Source organism: Carlito syrichta, unplaced genomic scaffold (genome assembly GCF_000164805.1).
Source record: "Carlito syrichta isolate Samal-C Ts95f unplaced genomic scaffold, Tarsius_syrichta-2.0.1 Scaffold301860, whole genome shotgun sequence".
NCBI lineage: Eukaryota > Metazoa > Chordata > Mammalia > Primates > Tarsiidae > Carlito > Carlito syrichta.
In genome coordinates this window covers 59,915-83,031 of record NW_007245956.1, presented here as the reverse complement: position 1 = coordinate 83,031, position 23,117 = coordinate 59,915, and the positions used below count along the sequence as shown (strand labels likewise).

Genomic DNA, 23,117 nt, shown 5'->3' with positions numbered 1-23,117 from the left:
ACGAGGTCTCGCCAAGTTGCCTGGGTGGGTCTCGAACCCACCGGCTCAGGCAATCCACTCGCCTCGACCTCCCAAAGTACTGGGATTCCAGGCTGAGCCACCAAGCCCAGCCAAGCCTTCAGTTCTTATACAACTTTTCAAGTTATAAGAGAAGAGCACTGACTGACGTAAGGTAATCTTCCCAATGGTAGATTTTGGTGATTCACATATCCTTAACAGCTTATTTTGTGTCCCCACCCCTAGTCTGAAATTCAGTAGTGTAGCCTTCCCTTGTTCTTTATTTTCTATACTTTGATGGAGCATTTGACCATTTTGTCTATTTTCATCTTTTTCCTTCATAATGTTTCTTAATGTTTTAATTTTTCTTACTTATCTGTGTCTTTTCTGTTGGATTCTCTTCTTCCAATTCATAAAAAAGCCCAATATTTGATCCTTTCATTTCCATTGCTACATTTCCCCCCTGTAGTTGATTCTGTGTCCTGACCTCTTCTCTAACTTCTGCAGGTGATTCTCCATCTCCAGGAAGTCTCTAATCTTCTGTCCAATACCACATTCCCAGCTCACTATAGAGGATATTTCCTCACCATGGGAAAGCAGAGGGACAATCTCTTCACTCTGTCCCAACCAACTCTCCCCAACTCCATTTCTGGTATCTGTCAGTGCACCACCATCTTTCCAATACTTGTGATCATCTCTGACTTCTTCATCTCCTGTAGTCAGTTACCTATACCTGCCAATTCTTTAGTTCTTGACATAGATGTCCATATGCTAAGTGAAAAGAAAAAGGTCTCTTTATGTGAGAAATTTTATAAAGAACAGCTCGAGATATGTCTAGGACACATGGATTTTAAATATGGCATTCCAACTTTCCTTAGAGTTACTAATTATGACTCATAAAGACATTAGTGTGTTGGACCCAGCTCGCATTGTCTTGCGAGAACCTGTTATGATCTTGCCCAGCTTGTGTTCAATGACATTGGGTTGATAACTTAAAATAAGCCATGATGGGAGTATTTATATTACAGAAACTGGCAAAACAATCAGGGATCTTTCCCCCAAGAACCTGTTATGAGACATTTACCAGCACACAAGTGCATGAAAGGGCTATTCATACAGACACACTCACACTATCTTAATGATGAAACAGCTTCAGCTTATTGATGGAGTTTAGGATGGAAATGCCCTCAAGAACTTTCAATCTCTGGACTCTTCTTTACAGAGTCTAAGAAGCATAGTTGGACTTCTTTAAGATATTATTATTTATCTTTATCTTCATAATTGGTGTTTGATGGGACCAGGAGATCTTTGGGTGAAGATTATTCTATGTATGATTATCATGCATAGTTAGTTTGGTCTTGACGGGAGGTCTTTGGTCCAAATACATTTACTCTTTGTTTGGGTATTTCTTCTGTGAATAAAAGACTTGTCTAGCCCTCAAGATTTATTTTAAAACCTTCCTTTTACTTTTTTTTAATTATATGGTATTATTAGTTTCTTATTACTAATTACTGTATAGATAACTACTCTTTTACTTGAAATCTGACAGTTTACTCTTATACTTGGCCCATTCAGAATATGTCCAGTCTGGGGTGGGGGGAGAGGGTGGGGAGGGGCAGGGGGAGCACGTGACAACACACAAGGTACCTGGTCTGTTACCAGGAGGAGTGAGGGCCAGTTAGAAGCCCAACCTTTACCTGCACACAGCCTACTTACGTAGTTAATCCTTACTTGTACATCATCCCACATCCCATAATAAAAAAATTTTAAAAAAAACATGTACAGTACATTCAAGTTCATGCAGGTCTATCTGTTCCACTTATTTTAAATCACACACACGTATATACACATACAACCTAAATACACTTTATTTTCCTGACTAAATTGTAACTGCCAGAGGGGAAGAGCCATTTCTGCATGTTTGTACCCTACTTGGTGCTTGGTAAACATTTGTTGACTGAAATAAGAAGACTTATAAAAGCTTCTTCTACTCTGAGTATGCCTATTTCCATTGCCCTGCAAGCTCATAGTCATTTAGTCAACATTTACTGAGCATTGCTATGTTGATTACCCCAGGCACCAGGAATCAGAGACAACTGAGAATATAGTCTTCAGTGAGCTCACAGTTTAATGAGTCAGACAAATGAAATAATGTTTACAATCATGTAAAAAAAAAAAAAAGCCCAATAAAGGTGCTCTATGTACACAACTATGTGAAAATTGAGAGGGGAAAAAAAATCCAAGTTTGCGTGGGTCTTAGGAAGTGCTGTAGAAGATGCTACTTTAGAGTTGGGTCTTCAGAAATGAGGGCAAACTGTGTGAAACTGTGTGGATATGATACAGAGGGTGTTCTAGGCAGTTACAAGAGTGTATACAAAGGCACGGAATTGTCAGAGTGTATCAATCTTACATGGCTTGAGAACAGGATGCATTGAGGAAGTGGAGGAAGGTGAGATGGAAAGGAGAGATTGCAACTGGATTGTGAAGGACTTTGGGTATTTGGTTTTCTCCACACAGTCATTGAGAAGTTATTGGAAGATGTTTGAACAGGGAAGTAAAATGCTAGGTTTTAGACATATTATTTTTGCTGTATGTGGATAATGTATTAGAAGAAGAAGGAACTGAAGCTTGAGAGATCTTGTGAGATTGTGATTGGAATAAAATCAATAAGAGATAATGAAGCAGTTGTTATAGAAAATAGTAAGTAGATTTGAAAGATATTTAGTAAATATAACTGACATATTTGGTGATTGAGTTGGTAGGCAATGAGTGAAGAAGAGTGTTCCAGATTTCTGTCCTGAGAAGCTAATGGATGAGATAACATTAATTTTAAAAATTGATTAGATAAGGAGAAACATATTCAGAAAGTGATATGAAAGGGAGAGAAAATGGGCTTATTTTCGGAATACATGTACTTTGAGAGTCTATAAAGATATCATAAAGAATTATAGCTCAGAAGAGATCTGCATTAAAATGATAATTGTGGGAATCGTCAACACCTAAGTGGTAGTTGGAGCCGGGTAAATGACTACCATGATATCTAAATGTATATTATTGACAGTAGTACCTTTAAGAATTATTTGGAGGTATCCAGTGAAGCAAAATCATGATGGCAGCATAGTTGCTTAATATTCCCAAATCCCTCATCAAAAAAAAACACCAAAAGACCCTAAAAAAACAGCAATTAGGATTGTCGAAGGAAAGAAAAAAAATACAGATAATTTTAACAAAAGTGATATGAGTGCGTGAGGTCATACCACACATAACAACAGACACTGTGCAGAAATTGCAGTTGAGCGACTAGGCAGAGATTTTTAAAAAGAGAGAAGAGACAGGGCCAAGAGTCATGGAACACAGAAATAAACAATCAATGCCATAACAAGAACATAATCGTACTCTGACAGAACTCTCAGTAAGTAGATCTGAGACCAATCGGTTAAACTGAGAGAAGACTCCAGGTTCCAGAGTGTGATTAGATACAAGAAAGGTCATGCAGACCCATAAAAGGACCTTAATAAGACCAGACAGCACTGGACTTCAGAAGTACCCAGGAAAAGTAGTCAGAATTATGATCCAAGCTGAGAGGGAACACAATGGGAAGAGGAAAGAGAATGTTCAGATTGTAGAAAGTAGCAGCAGGCCCTGGAGATAACAAAGCTAAGAACTGTGGCCAAGTTGTTGAATATCATATTTCTTTTCAACACTAGAGGAGGGAGCTCCTAACAGTGAAGATAAGATAACCACCCTGAAACACTCTCATTCTCTTATACTCCCCTTTCATAGAAGTAGAGAAAACAATCGATTTCATTTTAAAAGGAGCATCAGCAAACCCCTACAAAGATATGGTAAGATAAAAGTACCAATAACATACCAACATAATGAAAATTTGGCCTTGAAGCAGATGAAAATATAGCTTAATAGTATTACAAAATGAACTAAAAGAAACTAAGAAAACTGTAAAAAAAAAAAAGTCAGAAATAGAAAATTCAAGAAATGTAACCCCCTCCCCTGCCTTGGGGAGGTGAATCTTCTCTCTCCCTTCTACTTCACTCTCTAATTTACTTTTAAATAAACTTTTCTTTCTTTGCCTCTTAAAAAAAAAAGAAATGTGATGACTTAGTAACAGGAAGATGTGAAAAGATAGCTGACAAGGTTCAGGGAAGAATTAGAAAACTAAAGGTAAATTTTTCAGAATGTAGACTAAACTAGAAGGAACTTAATAATAACCCATAGAATGTAATGAGGGGTATAAAAGAGGAAAAAGAAAAGAATGAAAGAGAAATAAAAAAGATTTGGTGAAAATGATAGCTGTAAACGCAAACAAGCCAGGTACAGTGGTTCACAACTGTAATCCTAGGACTTTGGGAGGTCAAGGCAAGAGGATTACTTGATCTCAGGAGTTCAAGACCAGGGTGGGCAACATAGTAAGACTCCATCTCTACAAAAATATCAATACATTAGCTGAGCATAGTAGCAAGTGCCTGTTGTCCTAGCTACTTAGGAGGCTGAGGCAGAGGAGTCACTTGAGTCCAGGAAGTCAAGGTTATAGTGAGCTGGGATTGTAGCACTGCACTCCAGCCTGAGCAACACTCTGAGTGTTGCTCAGGCTCAAAAAATAAAGAACGAAAGAAAGAAGGAGGTCAGGAAGGGGACTGGGGGGGGGGGGGGGGGGGGAGAGAGAAGAAAAAAATCCCAAATCCAACCATACAGAGTCTTAGGAAAAGAAAACCACCAAAACATTATAACAGAACACAACTATAAATACATGACTCAAATTCTCAAATTTCCATATTGAAAGGGCACTCCATAAACCTGGGAAAACTGACCCAGAATAATCAATATGAATTCATAGTCTACCAAGGTAAAGAAAAATGTATTTGCGCATCTAGGCAAAAGGATCAGGTCATTTATTAGGACAAGAAAATCAAACTGGCATCAGATTTCTTGGCAATACTACTTCATACTAGAAAATAATAGAGCAATGTATTTAAGATACTGAAGAAAACAAAATGGGAACCAAAGATTTTATATCCTGCCAAACTGACCTTTAAGTTTAAAGGCCACAGACAAAATAGTTTTGAAGATGTAAGATCTCAGAGTATATTGTTCTTATAAGTGCTTCCTGAGGAATCTATCAGATGTCTGTTGAAGAAACAGAGGAGCTTTGGCCAAAAGTTGCTACTTTGTGAATAATTAATGGCACTAATTATGATATCTCTCCTCTCTGTGAGTTGTAAACATTCTCTAATGGCATGCTTACTTTAACATGGCAAACACAGAGTCACAGCAGTCCCTCCAGAAAAGGGGTTTATAAGCAATGCTACCATTCATAATGGGAAGAAAAAGTCAAATAAGTATCATTCGAAACGTCTTACATGATTGACAGTTATTAACTACTCTGTTATATGAACAAAAATGACTCACATGGTAGTTTAGTAAAACGTTGACATGGATTTTTATTACGTGAGAAACTCTTAGATGATGATTTGACATGTTAAAAAATAAGCAATAGTTTGGAAAATGGTAATTTAAAATTATTTGTTCAAAATCCTACAGAAAACTTTCCTCCATACTGAAAAATAATAATAATTAGGGCTTTCTGCTGAGAGATGACACTAAAGGTATTTTTTAAAATTCCATTTTCCTCCTTTGAAACCCAGCAAAAAACCCACAAAGAGAATGAAAGAGAGGGAACACTCTGTCTTCAATGAACAATGAAATGGCCACAATCCCAAACTATAAATTATGAAACACACCTGCCAAAGACCATAAAATCTGGACCAGAAAGGGAGGGAAGGCTGAAAGCTGACAAATATTTCCTCAGCCGCTGAGCGGGATATAGATTTCCCTAGAAGTAAGTGTGGCAGTCCTGAAAGGTCTGTTCAGTAGTTTTTTGGTTACAGAGACTAGATCAAGGACCATGCGCTGCCCCTAAACAAAACAAAGATGTCCCTACAGAACCATGGCAGGAGACAAGAGGTGAAGAAGAAACCATATTTTTATGCCTCCTTGCCAAGGAAGGCAGCCAGAGATGAAGTGGTGTAAAGGAAGAGAAGGCAGCCATTGATGGATTATTACACAGTGAGCCAGTTATTTCAGAGGCTCTTTTCTTAGTCACATCAACTATTCAGATGCCAAAGTCTGAAGAGAGATGTGGGTAAAGGAAGTAAGAGATTTGGTGACAGAATGTTGAAGACAACAGACTGATGCAAACTCCCCTAGCTCATTTCCCCTACTTAGGTTATTCACAAACAGCCAACGGTATTCAGAGCTCCCACATAAAATCTGTGCATCAAAACTGGGAAAAAATCAAAAGGAGGGAGGAAATCAGGGTACGGGGAATGGAGTATAAAGCAGGGGTCACACAGATAACATAACAAAGATAGTCCCCAGAGAAAAGTTTCAACAAATAGGCTCCATATTCCCTAGAAAGCTATAATCATGATGTCTAGGGGAAAAGTGGCTTGAAAGTGAGGTTTGAGCTAAAAGAGAGAGAGATTATAAGACAACAGAAGGAGATGAAATGGCAACTGGAATAGTCAGGGCAAAAAATGGAAGAGAAAAATAAAAGAACAGCAGACACAAAAGTTACATTATATGTGACAGCTAAGAAAAATAAAATGACTGAAAGCAGAAAGCTATGGCATACAGGCTGGAATAAATCATATAAAATGATATGAAAAAGAGCAGCCGGGCTCAGTGGCTCAGCCTGTAATCCTGCGCCTTTGGGAGGCTGAGTGAGGGGATTGCCTGAGCCCGCGGGTTCGAGACCCGCCTGGGCAGCGAGACCTCATCTCTACAATAAATCAAAAAATCAGCCAGGTGTGGTAGCGCATGCCTGTAATTCCGGCTACTTGAAAGGCTGAGGTGGAAGGATCGTTGGAGCCCAGCAGGTCGAGGCTGCGGTGGCCGGGAGCGGCCACTGCACTCCAGTCTGGGCGACAGAGTGAGACTCCAACTCAAAAAAGAAAAAGAAAAAGAGCAAAGTTGTGAAATTGGTTTTTAAAGGTAACAATGGATTTGGAGGGTGATCAGACATAAGCATAATGGGTATTTGTTGAGAACAAAGCAAGTGGAGCAAAAAAAATATTCAGAGACAAAATGAGAATTTATTTCCTTTAATAAAAGCTTTTATCTGCAAGTTAGAATGGCACACTATGTGCCAAGAAAATATGACCCATGAAGACAGCCGGCAAAAGGTGCTGAGCCTTATGGATAAAGGACCCCACAGGTCTCTGAACAGAAAGGCAAACAGCAAAAATCCCCATCTTCACAGGAGCAGTGCAAGAAGACAATGGAGCAGATCTACACAATTCTAAGGGAAACAAAGTAGGACTCAAGGATTTTGTCTTCATCCCAGTTGCCCTTTATGTCGAAAAGCAACAGAGAGGCAGTCCAAGAACACCATTCTGATTAGCTCCTCTTTAAAAACCGATAGGACCAAGATGAGACACAAAGATGACTCCAAATAGAGAATCCAGGAAGGCATAGACCCTGGTTTAAAAAAAAAAGTAATGAATTCACTTAAATGTAGAATTAAGACTAATCAACCAGCAATTACATTCCAGAACAGAACATAAATATCAGAAATCTTGACCTTATCTAAATACTGTAATGAAAATTAATCGGCAGTTTGGAGAGGTGGAAGAGATATATGTGTGCTTATCTCCTTATTCTTCATGGCAGCAAGTCAAGAAATACTCTCTTAAGTCAAAATATGGCATTAAAAGTAACTATCCAAATCTCTTGTTGGTTTTTTTAACCTTCTTTCTTAACTTTAGAGTGTTCTTTTGGGAACTAATCAAGGTGAAAAAAGAGCAAGCATTCAGCAACTCCTTTAATTTTACTTTTTTTCCTAATAGACCTAATGAAATTGCATTAAATTCTAAAATTGAAATTGCATGTACACACCGTGTTTATCAAGTGTTAATGTTATTTTATATATAGCAGTTTGGGTTTTTTTTAAAAACAAATCTTTCCTTTTTATACATTTCTATTTTTTGATTCTTGGTAATGGGTATTTTTAAATCAAAATCATTTTACTCTATAAATAAATAGCTAAAATATAAATGAGATAGTAATTATAACGTCAAAAACCAAATTCCACGACAACAAATGACTGGAAATTAATTACTTACTTGAAAGAAACAAAGAGGGAGGGAAGGAGAGAGGGAGGAAGGGAGAACAAGACTAAAGGAGAAAGTGAAAAAGGAAGAGAGGAGAGGGAAGGGGAGGAGAGTAAGAAGAACTCTCCATAACATAAAAGATGTTTAAGCCTAGGAAATGGTTTTCTTATTGGCACATCCATATTTTAAAATTCCCTCTGGTTTCACCGTTTAAGACTCTGCTGTTGTTGGCCGGCTTTGCCTGCTCACGCTCCATTTGACTCTGTTGCACAATTCTCATTTCAGTGTTCTGTTAGTTGTGGTGTTGGAATCCAGAAAAGAAAGCAGGTGTGTCAGAGGCTAACAGCCAAAGGCCGGCGCATTCCCCTCAGCGAGATGATGTGCAGGGATCTACCAGCGCTCCCTCTTGTAAGATCTTGCCAGATGCCTGCGTGCAGTAGTAAGTATCTAGTGTCCACACTTCACTGAGATATGCTGATTCTGTGTATTTTGTCCCAATGTCTTCATTTTACATATGTCAACCTATGTCTAATCTGTGGGTAAAGCAAATGAAGCAGAACTTTGTTGTTTTAAGCAGCAGTCAGTAGAATGGGGAAGACCAAAACACAGTTCTCAGAAAAGTCTGCCTTAGCAATTGTCCACCCACTTAACAAATGCATCTTTTAGACTTCCTCACTTGGATTTATGCATATCTCCTCCACTTTACCATGATTTCTTCCACTTAGAATTCATGAGTGTTCCTTGCATAAGTTAGGCTGAAATACTTCCTGGTTTGCTTTGCTAGTAATGTATTTCAAAATAGCCAATTATTTTTAAATATTCACGCTTTTTACAAATCTGTAATCTAAAGCCAGAGAGGATAAAAACATGAGGTACTTTTGGTTTTAAAAAATGGTGGCTTGGACACCTCTTCAACTAGTTATGAATAATAAGCTTACTGTAAAGAGTTAATAGATGACTTCATTATATCCAAAGCTAATGTGCATGTGGCATTCATCTGTATCTTCGGTGCACTTGACAGAATGTATATTTACACATGCATATGTATGATTCATGTAAGGGGATCACAACAAATGAGTTGAGGGCTGCTGTGACAGCAACTGAAAGTCAGACAGCAGAGTGGCGATGGGGAAGTAGGGTTGGTAGGTAAGGGACAGGCATACTGGTAGTGGCAGCTTCTTGGTCCATTTCCTGCTCTGCTTTATCACTATCTTTAGTTATTCACCTGTAAAATAATATTTATTACCTCAGGCACTCTCCTGAGCTTATGGTAAGAGAAAATAATCAGAAATGAACTATTCTTATTTTAATGCTTCATGGGGAAAAATATATATACATATATGTGCATACATATGTATACACACACACACACACACACACACGCACACATATTTGTGTGTGTGACTTCAGTTAACCAATAAGTTTCCTGGAGAAACTCACAAAGCAGAATAAGAAAAATATTAAGTTTTTTTTTTTTAACAAAGGAGTAATATTTATTGAGCATTTTGTAGAGTTCCTTGCATGCATTATGTCATTTGGTCACTCCCAACAACATTGTGAGACAGATCTTATCCCCATTTAGAGATGAGGAATCCAAGACTTATAGAAGGTCTGAGTCTTGCTCAGGGTTCCATGGCTGCCAGTTGGCCCTCTTGTCCTGTTTGACCACAAGTTTGTCTAATCCCTTAGCCCATGCTCTTAGCCACCTCTGTGCTGATTCATGGAGAACATTGACATTTTTTTCCTGGAAGTTCTTTGAGAACACATTTACAAAAATCTTGAGATTCCAAAAACTTGAGATCCCAAGTTGTAAAGTCTCCTGGAATTCAGGAATGTCCGTAGCATATGGCGCACTACCATGCTCTGTCGAACTGCCTTTTTATCTGATTTTTATTAATTACGGATGGTTGCATAGCAATGTGGCTAGACTGTAAAAGCCGCCTTAGAGGAGAGTGAAATTAAAGTGATACTGGCAGCTTCCTCTAAAATAATAACAGAATAACATGTGGGAATACATCGTGGTTATTAGGGCATGCAATGTGGTACAGATGAAATTATAAATTATTATGGCATGCAGGAAAAAATTACAAGTTTTAGGGAGAAAAAAAAACTCAAGAAAAATGACAGTAATATTTCTTCTTTACCCCACTTCACTCCCTGGCCTGCCAAACATGTAGGTCATGGATGCAGACAAGAGACAGGAATGCCTGCTCCCAGCACAGCCAAGTTGCCCTGAGCTGAGCCCTTACTTTAACTGTAGCCTGGCCTCATGCCATCTCCTTTGATCAATGGCTCTTGCTTGCTGAAATCTGGCTTCCCCTTCCACACCTCAATGTAGCATTGTCTTCTCCCCAACACTATATTGCAGGGCAAGTGATGAGCTTGGGCATTCTCCCATTCTCCCTACCCTTGTAGTCCCTGCACCATTTCCCTGCTGTCATCACACACTTAGCACATAGATTGCCCTTATAGCACCTTCAAAGGCACGTGCATACACCTATAAGACATTCTGTATCTTTCTCCAGGAAACACCACCACAGCATCCACTCTTCCTCTACCACATTTGCCATCATCCAGGACAAACGACACCCATGTCCATGACTTTTCTAACATCCGATATCCCAATTTCCCAGCCTTGTGAATTCCACTGACCCCATCACTTGGGCAAGGGGACACCTTAGACTTCCTCGTAACTTGGCATGCAGACCTAGCTTCCTGCTCTTCTGCTTTCCCCCATCTCACTCCTGCTTATTTAGTTAGTGCCTCACTGTGACCCCTGCTTCTTCCATACCTTCCTGTCTCCTAACTTTCTGCTCTTGCACTAGAAACCATTTCCTGGAGCTGGCGTTCCCTAGGCACCCACTTGACCCACTCTGTCACCAGACCTTTATGCCCTTCCTTAATCTGCTACCTTGATCCCTGCTTATTTTCAACCGTGGTATGACTTTTCAACCGATTTGTTTGTTGACTGGTTCCCTGGCCTGAGCTACTAGGATTTGCTAAAGGAAATAATACCACTATGCTAATTAGGCAGATTTCATATTTATGCTATCTGGACTTAACTGGGCAATAGTGAATTTTTTTCCTATTTTCTAAGAATGCCCTAGAAATTCACCATAGCAGCTATTTTCTACCTACTACACTGACCTATTTCTCTGTCAATGAACTTGTCTTCTATTCCACTAGGAATATCAAGGCTACAGTGATATAACAGCCTTCTGATTTTCCTCTCTTTTTCACCTCAAACCTATGCCCTCCCCTGACTAGACTGGAAATGTGTGATCTTAAAAGGCCTAACCCCTCCATTATGGATTGGCGTCTGAAGACAAGAAAAAACAAGTACTGTGAACTTTATTCCCTTCCAAGATTCCACTTCTAGAAAATGTGTCCTAATCAGTATCTTGGGTTTAGTTAAAAACCAATCTTCTTTGGAGGGGTGATTTTTCTTGCTCTTCATTTTGACCATTTGGGAATGCGATGGGGCCCAAAGCGGGTGGGGAAGATGTCTTACGCTCCCCATAGTGGTCAGAGGTGCATCATGTGGTCCAGTTACACCTTCTGCCTGCTTTTCCCCATTCCCAAAAATAAGGTTAAAAGTCCCCTTTTAACCTTATTTAAATTATTTCCTTCACCATATCTAGCGAATGGCATTCTTCCAATTCTTAAAGTACCAACACAAACCCTGCCTTCCCCAGTAACCTTTCTCAGTTGCACCTGATGTCTGAAAGGTAGTATGACATTATAGTTAAGTTCCCTCACTTGAGTTCAAATTCTAGTTCTTCCAGTACCTCATCATATGACATTGAGCAAAATATTTCATCTCTCTGAGTCTCAGTTTTCTCATTTGTAAATGGGAATGATAATTATATTTATGACACAGGATTGTTTTGAGAATCGTGAATTTATATAAAACCTATAAACTGCTTAGAATCAGTGCCACACACAAACTAAAAGCTTACAATTATTAGGTATTCTTAAGGTTATCACCACCTCTCTCTAATTTCTACTATAGCTTTACGATAGGATAAAATGTAATAGAATAACTCATATCTTCTACAACACAGGAGGGTACATTAGGGTGTGAGTTTGTGTGAGACAAGAAGACAGTATGTCTGGATGTTTTGGGGGTTTTTTCCTATACAGGTCCCTTTTCTTTGTTTTCTTTCTTTATTTTTGAGATGTAGGGTACAAATCAGGATTAGGTACATAACTAGTCTACCTGCAGGAGAAATTTGAGCCTCCAACTGGCCCTCACTTCTCTTGGTCTAGGATCATGGCTTTATGATGCTGTGTTCCCCTCCCTTCTCCCTCCCTTCCCTGGCAGTGTCCCATGACTGCCAGTCTCTCCCTTGAAACATTGTGATAAATGTTCAGGACTCACTTATGAGTGAGAACATGTGGTATTCAGCTCTTTGTTTCTGTGATAGATTACTGAGTGTGATGGACTCAAATCCATCCAGTTTGCTGCTTTTCAAAGACGTCAGACGTAGTTCATCCTCAGATTGCTATTAGAAGTCTACCCGTCTTGATTTCCAATCAGGCATCTGAAGAAAAGAAGGATAACATAAATGTAGTCCTTGGATTTTAAAATTATAGCTCCTGGTTTTTAGGGATCCTGAGTTTTATTGGGGAAGAATTTTTGTTTTTCCCCAAAGTACTAAGTTCAGGATGACTTAGGGAGGGGAGGAACCCAGGCATACACTATTTTGTTGAAATGTCAAGAAAAACCCCTTTTTTTAAACCCACTCTCTTCTCTCCCACCCTTGGTCTCCCTCCTTGTACTAGTCTACAGCCTACCTCTTAGCTTTCCCAGCCTCCTATTATTAGCTTGGACTTCACCATGGGATATGGCCTTCCCTGCTTTAACTCTTCTAGCCTTGAGAGTTCTGGATGCTTCTAGTAGCGCTCATTCCTGCATGACATAGCTGTAGTCCTTGGAAACCCATCCCACCTCACCAGCTCCCCTCTTGGGCTGGTGTCACCTTCTGCAGGATCCAAGGTCATACATATTACTTTTTCTTTTACTCAGTCATTCATTCACTCATTCATTGAACAAACATAAGGCAGTGGTCAGTGGCACTGGGTAGGGAGAGGCCAGGAAAAAAAAATTTATAAAGGAGGAAGCCTTGAGCAGATTTCTGAGATAACAGTCCATTCATCAGGCCCACATGGGGAAGGATACAGAAGAATTTGGAAAAAGAGAGCAGTGTAGACAAAGGTAGGGGTGTCAAGCAGAGTGATATGTTTGGGGGGGCAATTCTGTAGGACTAGAACACAGATACAGGATGGGTTGTAACTAAAGAGAGAACTTGGGAAGTTAGCTATAGAGGACCTTGAACTCCATGCCAAGGAGTTTAGTGTTTATCCAAGAAGGAAGTCACATGGTCACACTTGATTTTATTTCATTTCCAGCTATGTTGATAATATTGGATGAATATGAGGCTACGGGCAGGAAGTAGAGTTAAGGAAAGGTGACAATATATTGGTGAGAGAGCATGAGAGGAGAAGCAATGCGGATGAATTCTAACAATGTTTCAGATGTATAGTCCAAATTTCTGATGCTTGGCAAGAGTAGAAAGAAAAAGGGCTGGGTAAGTGGTGTGTTTGTGAAGGCTTGTGTTTGCCTATTTCCATAGTGTGAATACGCCCACCAAAGCAGGTTTCCAGCTACCAATGTAACATTATTGAATGCAAAGAAGGAAAGAGATGCTAGCAAGCTCTCTGACTCGTAGGTCAGTGATACCACTGAACCGGAAGGAATCTAGATGATTCTCTGATGTCTGGCTTGAGGAAATTAGTATTAATAGAAGGTGATGCCATTAACTTAGAGAATATAAGAAGAGGAAGATAATTGGTATGGGATGGGCCATGGGTCAGAAAATGTGCATAGATGATAATACTTTAAGGTTGAGGTAACTGGAAGAGATTTCTAGTAAGCAGAAATCTCCAGAAAGAGATATAGGTTAGACAATAAGTTGTGGGAAGCATCAACTTAGAGTTGTTAGTTAAAACTACAAGAACATCCAAGGAAAAATATAGAGCAAGAAGAGAAAGTGGTCAAGCACTGGACCTGAGGGGTAGAAACAGCCAGCAGGATACCGGCAATAAACAGTGATTAGATAGGACCAAAAGAAGGATTTAAAAAAACTTAGAGAGGAGAGACTTCTTCATGAAGTGAACGATTCAAAGGTGTCATATGCTCTAAAAAGGTCAAGTGAGAATACTGAAGGAAAGGCATTGGATTTGTCACCAGGGGGCTCTTGATGGCCTTTCCCAAAGAGATTTGAGTAGGGTGCTAGGGCAGAAGCCAGACTGAATTTGGTTGAAAAGTACCAGAGAAGCAAGTAAGCAGAAACTGTTTTTCAGGCTGATCTGGAATTCATATGAGCCAGTCCTCCACTGGACCTCAGGGGCCCCCACTGCTCATTTAACAAGTCCCACCCATAGCATCCCTTGCCAGCTCTGCTCAGCTACCTGTGTTCCTGCCCTTGGAGAAGCCTGAAGAGAATCCCAAGAAACTGCCTAGTTTGCTTCAAATGAGCTTGTCAGGTCTTTGCTCCTAGTAAAGAAGCAGGAACCAGCACCTGCCAAGCAACCAAATTCAAGGCTGAATTCGAAGGGGGCCAGGATTCCGGCAGGGTAATAGGAAGGCGTAGATGCAGTGTTGTAGCCAAAGCCCATCAGGGAGTGGCAGGAGTCAAGTGCTGGCAAGACCACATGTAAATATCCAGCCAGATGGCTTGGGACAGAAATCTGGCACAGCACTAAGACTTGGCGTCAAGGCAGGGACAGAGTAGAGGCAGGACAGGAGTAAGCAAGGAGCTAAGGCAATGGACGTAAACAACCTCAGGCACTTGGTACTGGCCTTGACTGGGTGTGGCCGGCTGACACAAAGACTCAGAAGGAGGCCATACAGAGGAAAGTCCTCATTTTCTAGAAAAGTCAAAAAGGTTTCATTTCTCACATCCTGCAGTGGGTGAGGTGGAGGGATGGGTGGCTACTCTTACACAGCCCAGAAACCTCTTCAGGAGAGTGCTGTAGGTGCCTGGCCACTCTCTGCAGAGTGCATGACACTCCTGCCTAACCAGACTTGGCCAATGTTGCCGTTTGGGGCATCTCCAGACGTAGGAGGCACTCAAAATCAGACCAGTTTCTTGCTGAGGAACTGTGACCACATTCCAGGCAGTGCTCTGAAGGGACTCATGGGAGTCCCAAGAGAGAAACTGGCCCAAGCTGTGGAAACTGGCAACCTGGCAGAGCCCATGAATTTCGATCTCAGGCTGAAATCCCAACTCACTCCCCAGGCACACCTGCTAACTGAAAACCTCTATGCCCCAGTGTGAGAATTGCCAGAGCAGAGTTGGGAATGGGGCCAGCTGGGGCTACTGGGCCTGCCTTCCAGTGAATGGGCACGTGGCCAGAGGAGCAGCTGGGCTTCTCCTGTGCTTACCTGGCCACTCAGGGCAGGCTCTTTACCAAAGCCAAACCTTGCCTGCCAAAGCCCACCATCTGCAGACTTCATGGCCTACCTTAAAAGGAGTCACGGTCTCATCAACTTTGAGCCCCAAGCTCAGCTGAGGGACATTCGATACCAGTGGACTGAAGGTAATTAGACCCACTTCCCTGTCAGTCTCAAAGCACCGGGATGCTTTGGAGGCCTCACCTCAGCCTCGGATCATGTCCTGTGTGAACCATTCAGCCAGGTGTTTCCCTGTGCAGGCTTCTCCATCATCCAAGTAAGAGTAGAAACAGTCAGACTTCTTCCACATCCATAGCAACCACTGCTACTGGGAAATAATCTGTCTCCACATACTCCTCGGTTACATGAATTCAAAAGCTTGACCTCTATCCAGTCTGTGTTCTGTTTGTGAAGAGAGAGTTACAAAACCAGCCATGTGTGCATCCATTTTTCTACTGTCCACTACCAATGGGCACACATTTGACTCTAAACTTGCTAACATTAAAGCCGTCTTGAAAAAAGGCAATTTAGGCAATTACACAGTTTAGTATTCATTAGATAAGAAATGAACTAATTACTCAGAGTAAAGTATAATGATTCCTGATGCTAAAACCAGAAAGAAATCCTCCCACAATCTTCTACCAGAAGACACTGCATGTGGTAAAGGCTTTGGAGGGTTCTCACAGACAAGACAGATGCTGCTTCTTATTGTCCCATCCTTCTTGCTCAGTAACATCCTATCAAATTGTCCTTCAGTGAAAGAAATTGGTCAGGAATGTCATCCTCTACTGCTTTGGTTGAATTCACTGGTAAACTCCAGGTCAGTGGTCCTCAGAATTTCTAGGGTTGGGACCCAAGGCAACGAGATTAATACATAACAACAACAACAACAACAACAACAGATTATTCTAGTATATAGCAAAGTTTGAGAGCTGTTTTTTAGATAGAGTACCTATGATCAGAGTTGATATTGAACCTCTACACACCAGTATATCCATACTGGCTGCTAAAACAGGTCATTTTAAAAAATGGTAAATAGCCTCCACCTGAATCCCATGACACCTCTCTGGGCCACTCTGCCAGCAACCACCTGACTTTCCCATCATCTAACAACTATGGAGTAACAAGTAATACTTTGTGTCATAGGGGTCTGTAAGACCCTGTTCCAGTGCTACAGACAGATCTGTTCTGTTTGATCAAGCCCTTGCTATGCAGATTAAGTATTTTGAATGCCATCTATATTATCTACAGTGATAGATGAACTATAAATTCACAAGGGAATCCTCCATACGTTTTTTTTTTCAACTGTTGATTTTTGTTTAACTATAGTTAAGTTCAAAATTGTATGCTTGTCAGTTAATGGAAAATTTATATGCCTTACCTGACTAGGGCCATTTTGACATCCTCTGTATCCCAACAAGGTAAGGTGTGTCCATGACAGGTCATCCAACTCTACTTAGAGAGGAGCTGAGGGAGTGTCTTCAGGCAGAATCCTGGACCCATCTGGAGATCAATAGGCCAGCCCTCCCAACTGTATCTCTGTGGAATTTGCATGCAAACTCATTATGCATATCCTTCACCAGGAACATTCTCTGCCACATAAATTATAGGCCCATCCCTGTTGTCTTCCTGACACCAAACCCCAGTAGGCAACCAGACTTCAAAGGGCTCATGAGGCATCCAAGAGGACTTCAGGAGTTGTACTCACCAATCAGGGTATCAGTAAGCACGCTGTGGCTAGTGCCAAGGGCCTGAGAAGGCCGTCTAAGAGGACTGTCTCAATTTGGTTCTTCTCCCAGCCTGTGCCACAATCAGGAGAACCTGTAATGGGGTCCTCCAAGGTAATGAACTCCCAGTTTCATGACCTTCTGAATCCAGCAATGTCTTTGATGTGAGTCTAGCTTCTCTCTTCCACCACTCACTGATGTTTCCAAGCCCTCCAGCCTATACCCCGTGATCTGCTCAGGGACCTAAATACATCAAGAGGAAACAGACTTCTACCCACATCACAGTTCCCCCACCCCTAACTCGGAATCGCTCCAGAAGACTTTGAGCCTTTCCTCAGGTGAACCGAGAGAGAGAGCTACCTCTTCTGGGGGCAGGATCTGAGGAGTATTGTCTTTGGGCCTAGCCTGTTAAGAGGAGTCGATGCCCAGGAAGAAGTTAAAGCCAGCCCCAACTTTGATTCCCTCTCAGTCTGCCCTGCTGTTTGTTGACTGGACTTGCCTTTGTTACCTGGCCAATAGGCACAGTAATCATATATGAGAGTGAGCTTATTATTGCTTACTACTGTTCTGTGCACTTGATTTAAACAATCTGACTTAATTTTCACATTCCTCAAGTACCAATATTATCCACATTTTACAGGTGAGAAAACTAAGGCTCATAGAGATTAAAGGACTTGTCCAAGTAGTAGAACTGATTTAAACTCAGATTTGTCTGACTTCAAATAGCTTTCTCTACCTTTTTTTATGATCATGGCTCCCTATTGCTTCCTCAGACCCCCACACTAGTTTAACTGACATATTTGGGTTATATTCTGCAGTTGACCAGCCTCATCCTCCTTTTCAGACCCTTCAGATACATCCACTCCCACTCCTACTCTCACTTCCTCACTCAGATTTGGTGTATCCAAGGCAGACTGGCTTTCTGAAGGCCTCCCTGCCAGATGGTAGAGGTCCACCATATCAGACCAACCCCTTATTGATGGAAATATGTACCCAGGAGCTGAGTAATTATGAAGTCATCCTATGATTGTGGAACAAATATTCCCTAAATCTAGAAATAACCATTCCCTATATTTCATTGAACCATTTAACCTTATTCCTCCTCAAACCAGTGTTTTGTAAAATAATTCATGTTTATGCAACTTACTCAAAATTGCATTATCTGCTGTTAAAGTTCTAGAGAGTTGTGAAATTTCCCCCAACCTATGGATGCATAATACTGCTCAGGTTTTCATTCTTAAATTTTCATTCATTCTCTTTTTTACTTTTAAAAGAGTAAAAAAGATACATCTGTTGGCTTAGGGAAGATTCCTGTCAAAAAGTTTTTAGATGTTTGCATTTTCTTTTCTTTCTTTTTGTTTCTATACAGAGATAAAACCAGGAATGAAGACAAAACTTGGTGAGCAGGGGCCTCAGATCCTTAGTGTCCAGAGAGTCTACATTCAGACACGGGAAGAGAAGCGTATTAACCTGACCATTGGGAGCAGAGCCTATTTGCTGCCCAATACATCTGTGATTATTAAGTGCCCAGTGCGGCGATTCCAGAAATCTCTGATCCAGTGGGAGAAAGATGACCGTTGCCTGCAGAATTCCAAACGGCTTGGCATCACCAAGTCAGGTTCACTAAAAATCCACAGTCTTGCCGCCCCTGACATCGGTGTGTACCGATGCATTGCAGGCTCTGCACAGGAAACAGTTGTGCTCAAACTCATTGGCACTGACAACCGACTCATTGCACACCCAGCCCTCAGAGAGCACATGCGGGAATACCCTGGAATGGACCACAATGAAGCCAACAGTTTAGGAATCACATGGCATAAAATGCGGCAAATATGGAATAACAAAAATGAGCTTTATCTAGAGGATGGTCACAGTAAGAACCAATCCTTCTTGAGAGCTCTGTTAGGTCACTGCAGCAATTCTGCAGGAAACACCAACTCCTGGGAGTTTAAGAATAAGCAATTTGAGGCAGCAATTAAACAGGGAGCATATAGCATGGATACAGCCCAGTTTGACGAGCTGATACGAAACATGAGCCAGCTCATGGAAACTGGAGAGGTCAGCGATGATCTTGCGTCCCAGGTGATATATCAGCTGGTGGCCGAGTTAGCTAAGGCACAACCAACACATATGCAATGGAGGGGCATCCAGGAAGAGGTGCCTCCTGCTGCTCTGCTCAGGGGGGATACAGGAAGTGTGCCCCAAAATTTGGATGCAAAAAACTCAGGCAAGCTGACATTCAAGCCAAAGAGACCTGTTCTCAGGAGGCAAAGCCATCCTCCCTCAATTTCATTTAATAAAACAATAAATTCAAGGATTGGAAATACAGTGTACATTACAAAAAGAACAGAGGTCATCAATATACTATGTGACCTTATTACCCCCAGTGAGGCAACATATACGTGGACCAAGGATGCAGCCTTGTTACAGCCCTCAGTAAAGTAAGTGAAATAAGAATGTGGTATTCATTTTTCTAGTACCTTCTTAATGGCTATTCCAGTTTTCTTGCAAATATTTTCAAATTCTTTCTCCTAAGAATGTGTTTCCAACAAGATTCTTTAGGAAAGAAACTAAAAAATGTTAGGATGTGTTTTTCGCATTGGGATTTTCTAAATTAAGCCATCATATTATCCCAATCATGATCATCTGGGTGTGATACAAGTCTAGATACAATAAGAATGAGTTTAAACATGTATAGACTCTCTCCTTTTGCACAACACTTAACATTTAAAAGTTAGATAATATAAGGCCATTTAAAAAGTAAGCTTACTAGTAGTAATCTTACATTTTGTTGGAATTGCAAATCAGAATTTATGGAGCTCTTCCATATCTAGGAATGTGGTACCTCTTTTGAGCTCACATCAGCCCCATGAGCTTGGCAGTGCAGAGGTTAATTTTATGAGATCATTGAGAACCAAAATTCCATGACAACTTTATAGCCAATCAGAACTAGGAGCTATATCTCCTGAACACCACCAATGATATCTGAATATCATACAAGTAGCCTTTGTAGAAATATTGGATATCTGAAGTAACTTTCTATTAACATGCAATGTCTTCATGTTATACAATCCAAAAATAGGATGATAAGAATCACAGTTTTTAAGATGTCCAAAACACAGCATTAAGTCATATATTATTGTGATCTCTATCTATCTATGTCAGTGCAAACATGTCACATTTCATTCCTTTTACGTAAAACAATCTTATCTGCCTCTAGTGATTGTTAAGGGACATAAACGCATGTGAATTGTTTTGCAGACTGTAAGGTACTTTCAAAATACAAGGTTTCTTTGTATCATATCCTTTGTGCATTGAGCCTAGTATGTAAAACATCAGAGGAAATCTAGCTAAAATTCAGTTTTTTTAATAATAAATTATTAATGATTAATCATTTTTAATAATAAATGATTATCTTAAAATGAAAAAGCAGTAAAAAATATAATTTTGGGATATTTTGTCCTAGAACTCAATAGAGTGAAATGAAATTTTAGAAGTAAAATAAATCTTAAAATTTAGCAGTTCTTAGAGCTTTTGGTCTTAGGGCTTCTTTAAACTTACCAGTGATTGAGGAACCCAAAGAGCTTTTGTAAATATGAGCTGTGTATGTTTATTGCTATTTATATTATTAGAAATTGAAACCAAGAAACAATTAAAATATCTCTATTAATCCATTTATTTAAAAAAGTCCATTACATGTTCACATAAATAACATATTTTTTGAAAGCATTCCTTGCCCCCCAAAATTACTGATAACCATGGAATTACTTTATGTCTTTGCAGATATCTTTAATGTCTGACTTAATAAAAGCTGGATTGTTATTTTTGCATTCATTGTGGTATATGTTAGTTAAAGTATATAGAGGAAAAAATGTGCATTATATAGATGTGTTAGTTGGAAAAGAAGGAATGTTTCAGTACCCTTTCAGATAATTGTGGATATTCTTCCTTAATGCTTCAGTAAAAATAGGCAAGTGATAGTTTCCCAGTGGTTCGTTGAAATATGGAATCTGAAACTGTATTAATGAAATGTTGATACTCTGTTCAATGAAAACTACTAATTTTTCCTGCACTTTGAATACTTGTTTTACCCATGCAAGATTTTGTAATGTTATACATTGGTCATTTGGGAAATATTAGCTCACGGAGTTATACAGATTTTCTAAATGTTGACACATTTCATTATACAATGTAAATACACATATCCTTTAATATTACTATGTATCTCATCAGAAAAGTCTTTAAGTTTTGGAAACTGTCAAACTCACAGTGGTGGATACTCGTTTTCCAAAATTTTAATTTTCACTTGAAAGCTTAAGTTTTATCATTGGCAACAAATACCGTCAGTTGTTTCCTTGAGTTGACCAGCTCACTTTGTTCATTTAAAAATATATATACAATAAATCAAAAATCAGCCGGGCGTGGTAGTGCGTGCCTGTAGTTCCAGCTAGGAAGGCTGAGGCGGAAGGGTTGCCGGAGCCCTACAGGTCGAGGCGGCGGTGGCCGGGAGCGGCCACTGCACTTCAGTCTGGGCGACAGAGTGACACTCCAACTCAAAAAAAAAAAAAAAAAAAATATATATATATATATATATATACATACACACATACACACACACACACACACACAGCCAGGCTCGGTGGCTCAGCCTGTAATCCCGTGCCTTTGGGAGGCTGAGGTGAGTGGATTGCCTGAGCCTGCGGGTTTGAGACCCTCCTGGGCAACCTGGCAAGACCTCATCTCTACAATAAATAAAAAAAAAAAAAAATCAGCCGGGCGTGGTAGCGTATGCCTGTAATTCCAGCTACTCGGAAGGCTGAGGCGGCAGGATCGCAGGAGCCCAGCAGGTCGAGGCTGTGGTAGCCGGGAGTGGCCACTGCACTCCAGTCTGGGCGACAGAGTGAGACTCCAACTCAAAGAAGAAAAAAAAATACACACACACACATACACACACACACACAAATATTGGTCAGGCACGGTGGCTCATGCCTGTAATCCCAGAACTTTGGGAGGCCAAGGTGGGAGAATTGTTTGAACCCAGAAGTTCAAGACCAGCCTAGGCAACATATTGAGGTCATGTAGCTATAAAAAAAAAAAAAAAAGTAATTAGCTGGGCATGGTTGTTTGCCTGTAGTCCCAGCTATCCTACCTACTCAGGACAGTCACAGCAGTCTTATTTTGAAGATTTATTTGCACATAATTACTTTAAGGCCTTATTTTTTTATTTTTTATTTTATTTTTTTCATTTTAAAGATGTGGGGTACAATTCAGGGTTAGGTATACAAATGTTTATTTTGCAGGTACCCTATTGATGAGGTATCTACCCCAGCAGATTCCCAGTACTGCCAATGTCCCAGCTACTCGGGACAAAGGATGAGGCAGAAAGATCGCCTGAGCTCAGGAGGTCAAGGAGCGATGATTGTGCCACTGCACTTCAGCCAGGATGACAGAGTGAGACCCCAACTCAAACACACACACACACACACACACACACACACACACACACACACACACCTGCTAAATACCCAAGTTCAAATGACAGTGTGGACTTCTTTTTTAATCGTAGTTTGTCATCAGTCTTTCTTTCAAATAAAAAATCATATTCCATGAAGAAAGCAGTTAGTAAGCGAACAGTTCACATATTCACACCTGTGTACTTCAACATGCAAAAGTGCTTTGTGCATGTTTCCCCTTTTGTCATACAGGATGTTAAAAGTATATGAACTCAAAAGTTGACATTTAGTAAGATGAATAAATTCTACTATTTTATTAAGGACACTCTTTTTTTTTAAATCAGAGTCTCACTCT

At 40.3% G+C, this 23,117-nt stretch overlaps 1 protein-coding gene across 1 annotated transcript in view; it reads left to right on the top strand.

Moving 5' to 3' along the window:
• ADAMTSL3 (ADAMTS like 3) overlaps positions 1-23,117 on the top strand; it is a gene marked incomplete at its 5' end in the record, with an annotated part of 132,124 nt that overhangs the window by 53,338 nt on the left and 55,669 nt on the right. Inside the window, 2 exons of the mRNA XM_008055474.2 lie at positions 8,409-8,562; positions 18,679-19,750. Coding sequence (XP_008053665.2) covers positions 8,409-8,562; positions 18,679-19,750 — 1,226 coding nt within the window. The remainder of the gene's footprint in view (positions 1-8,408; positions 8,563-18,678; positions 19,751-23,117) is intronic.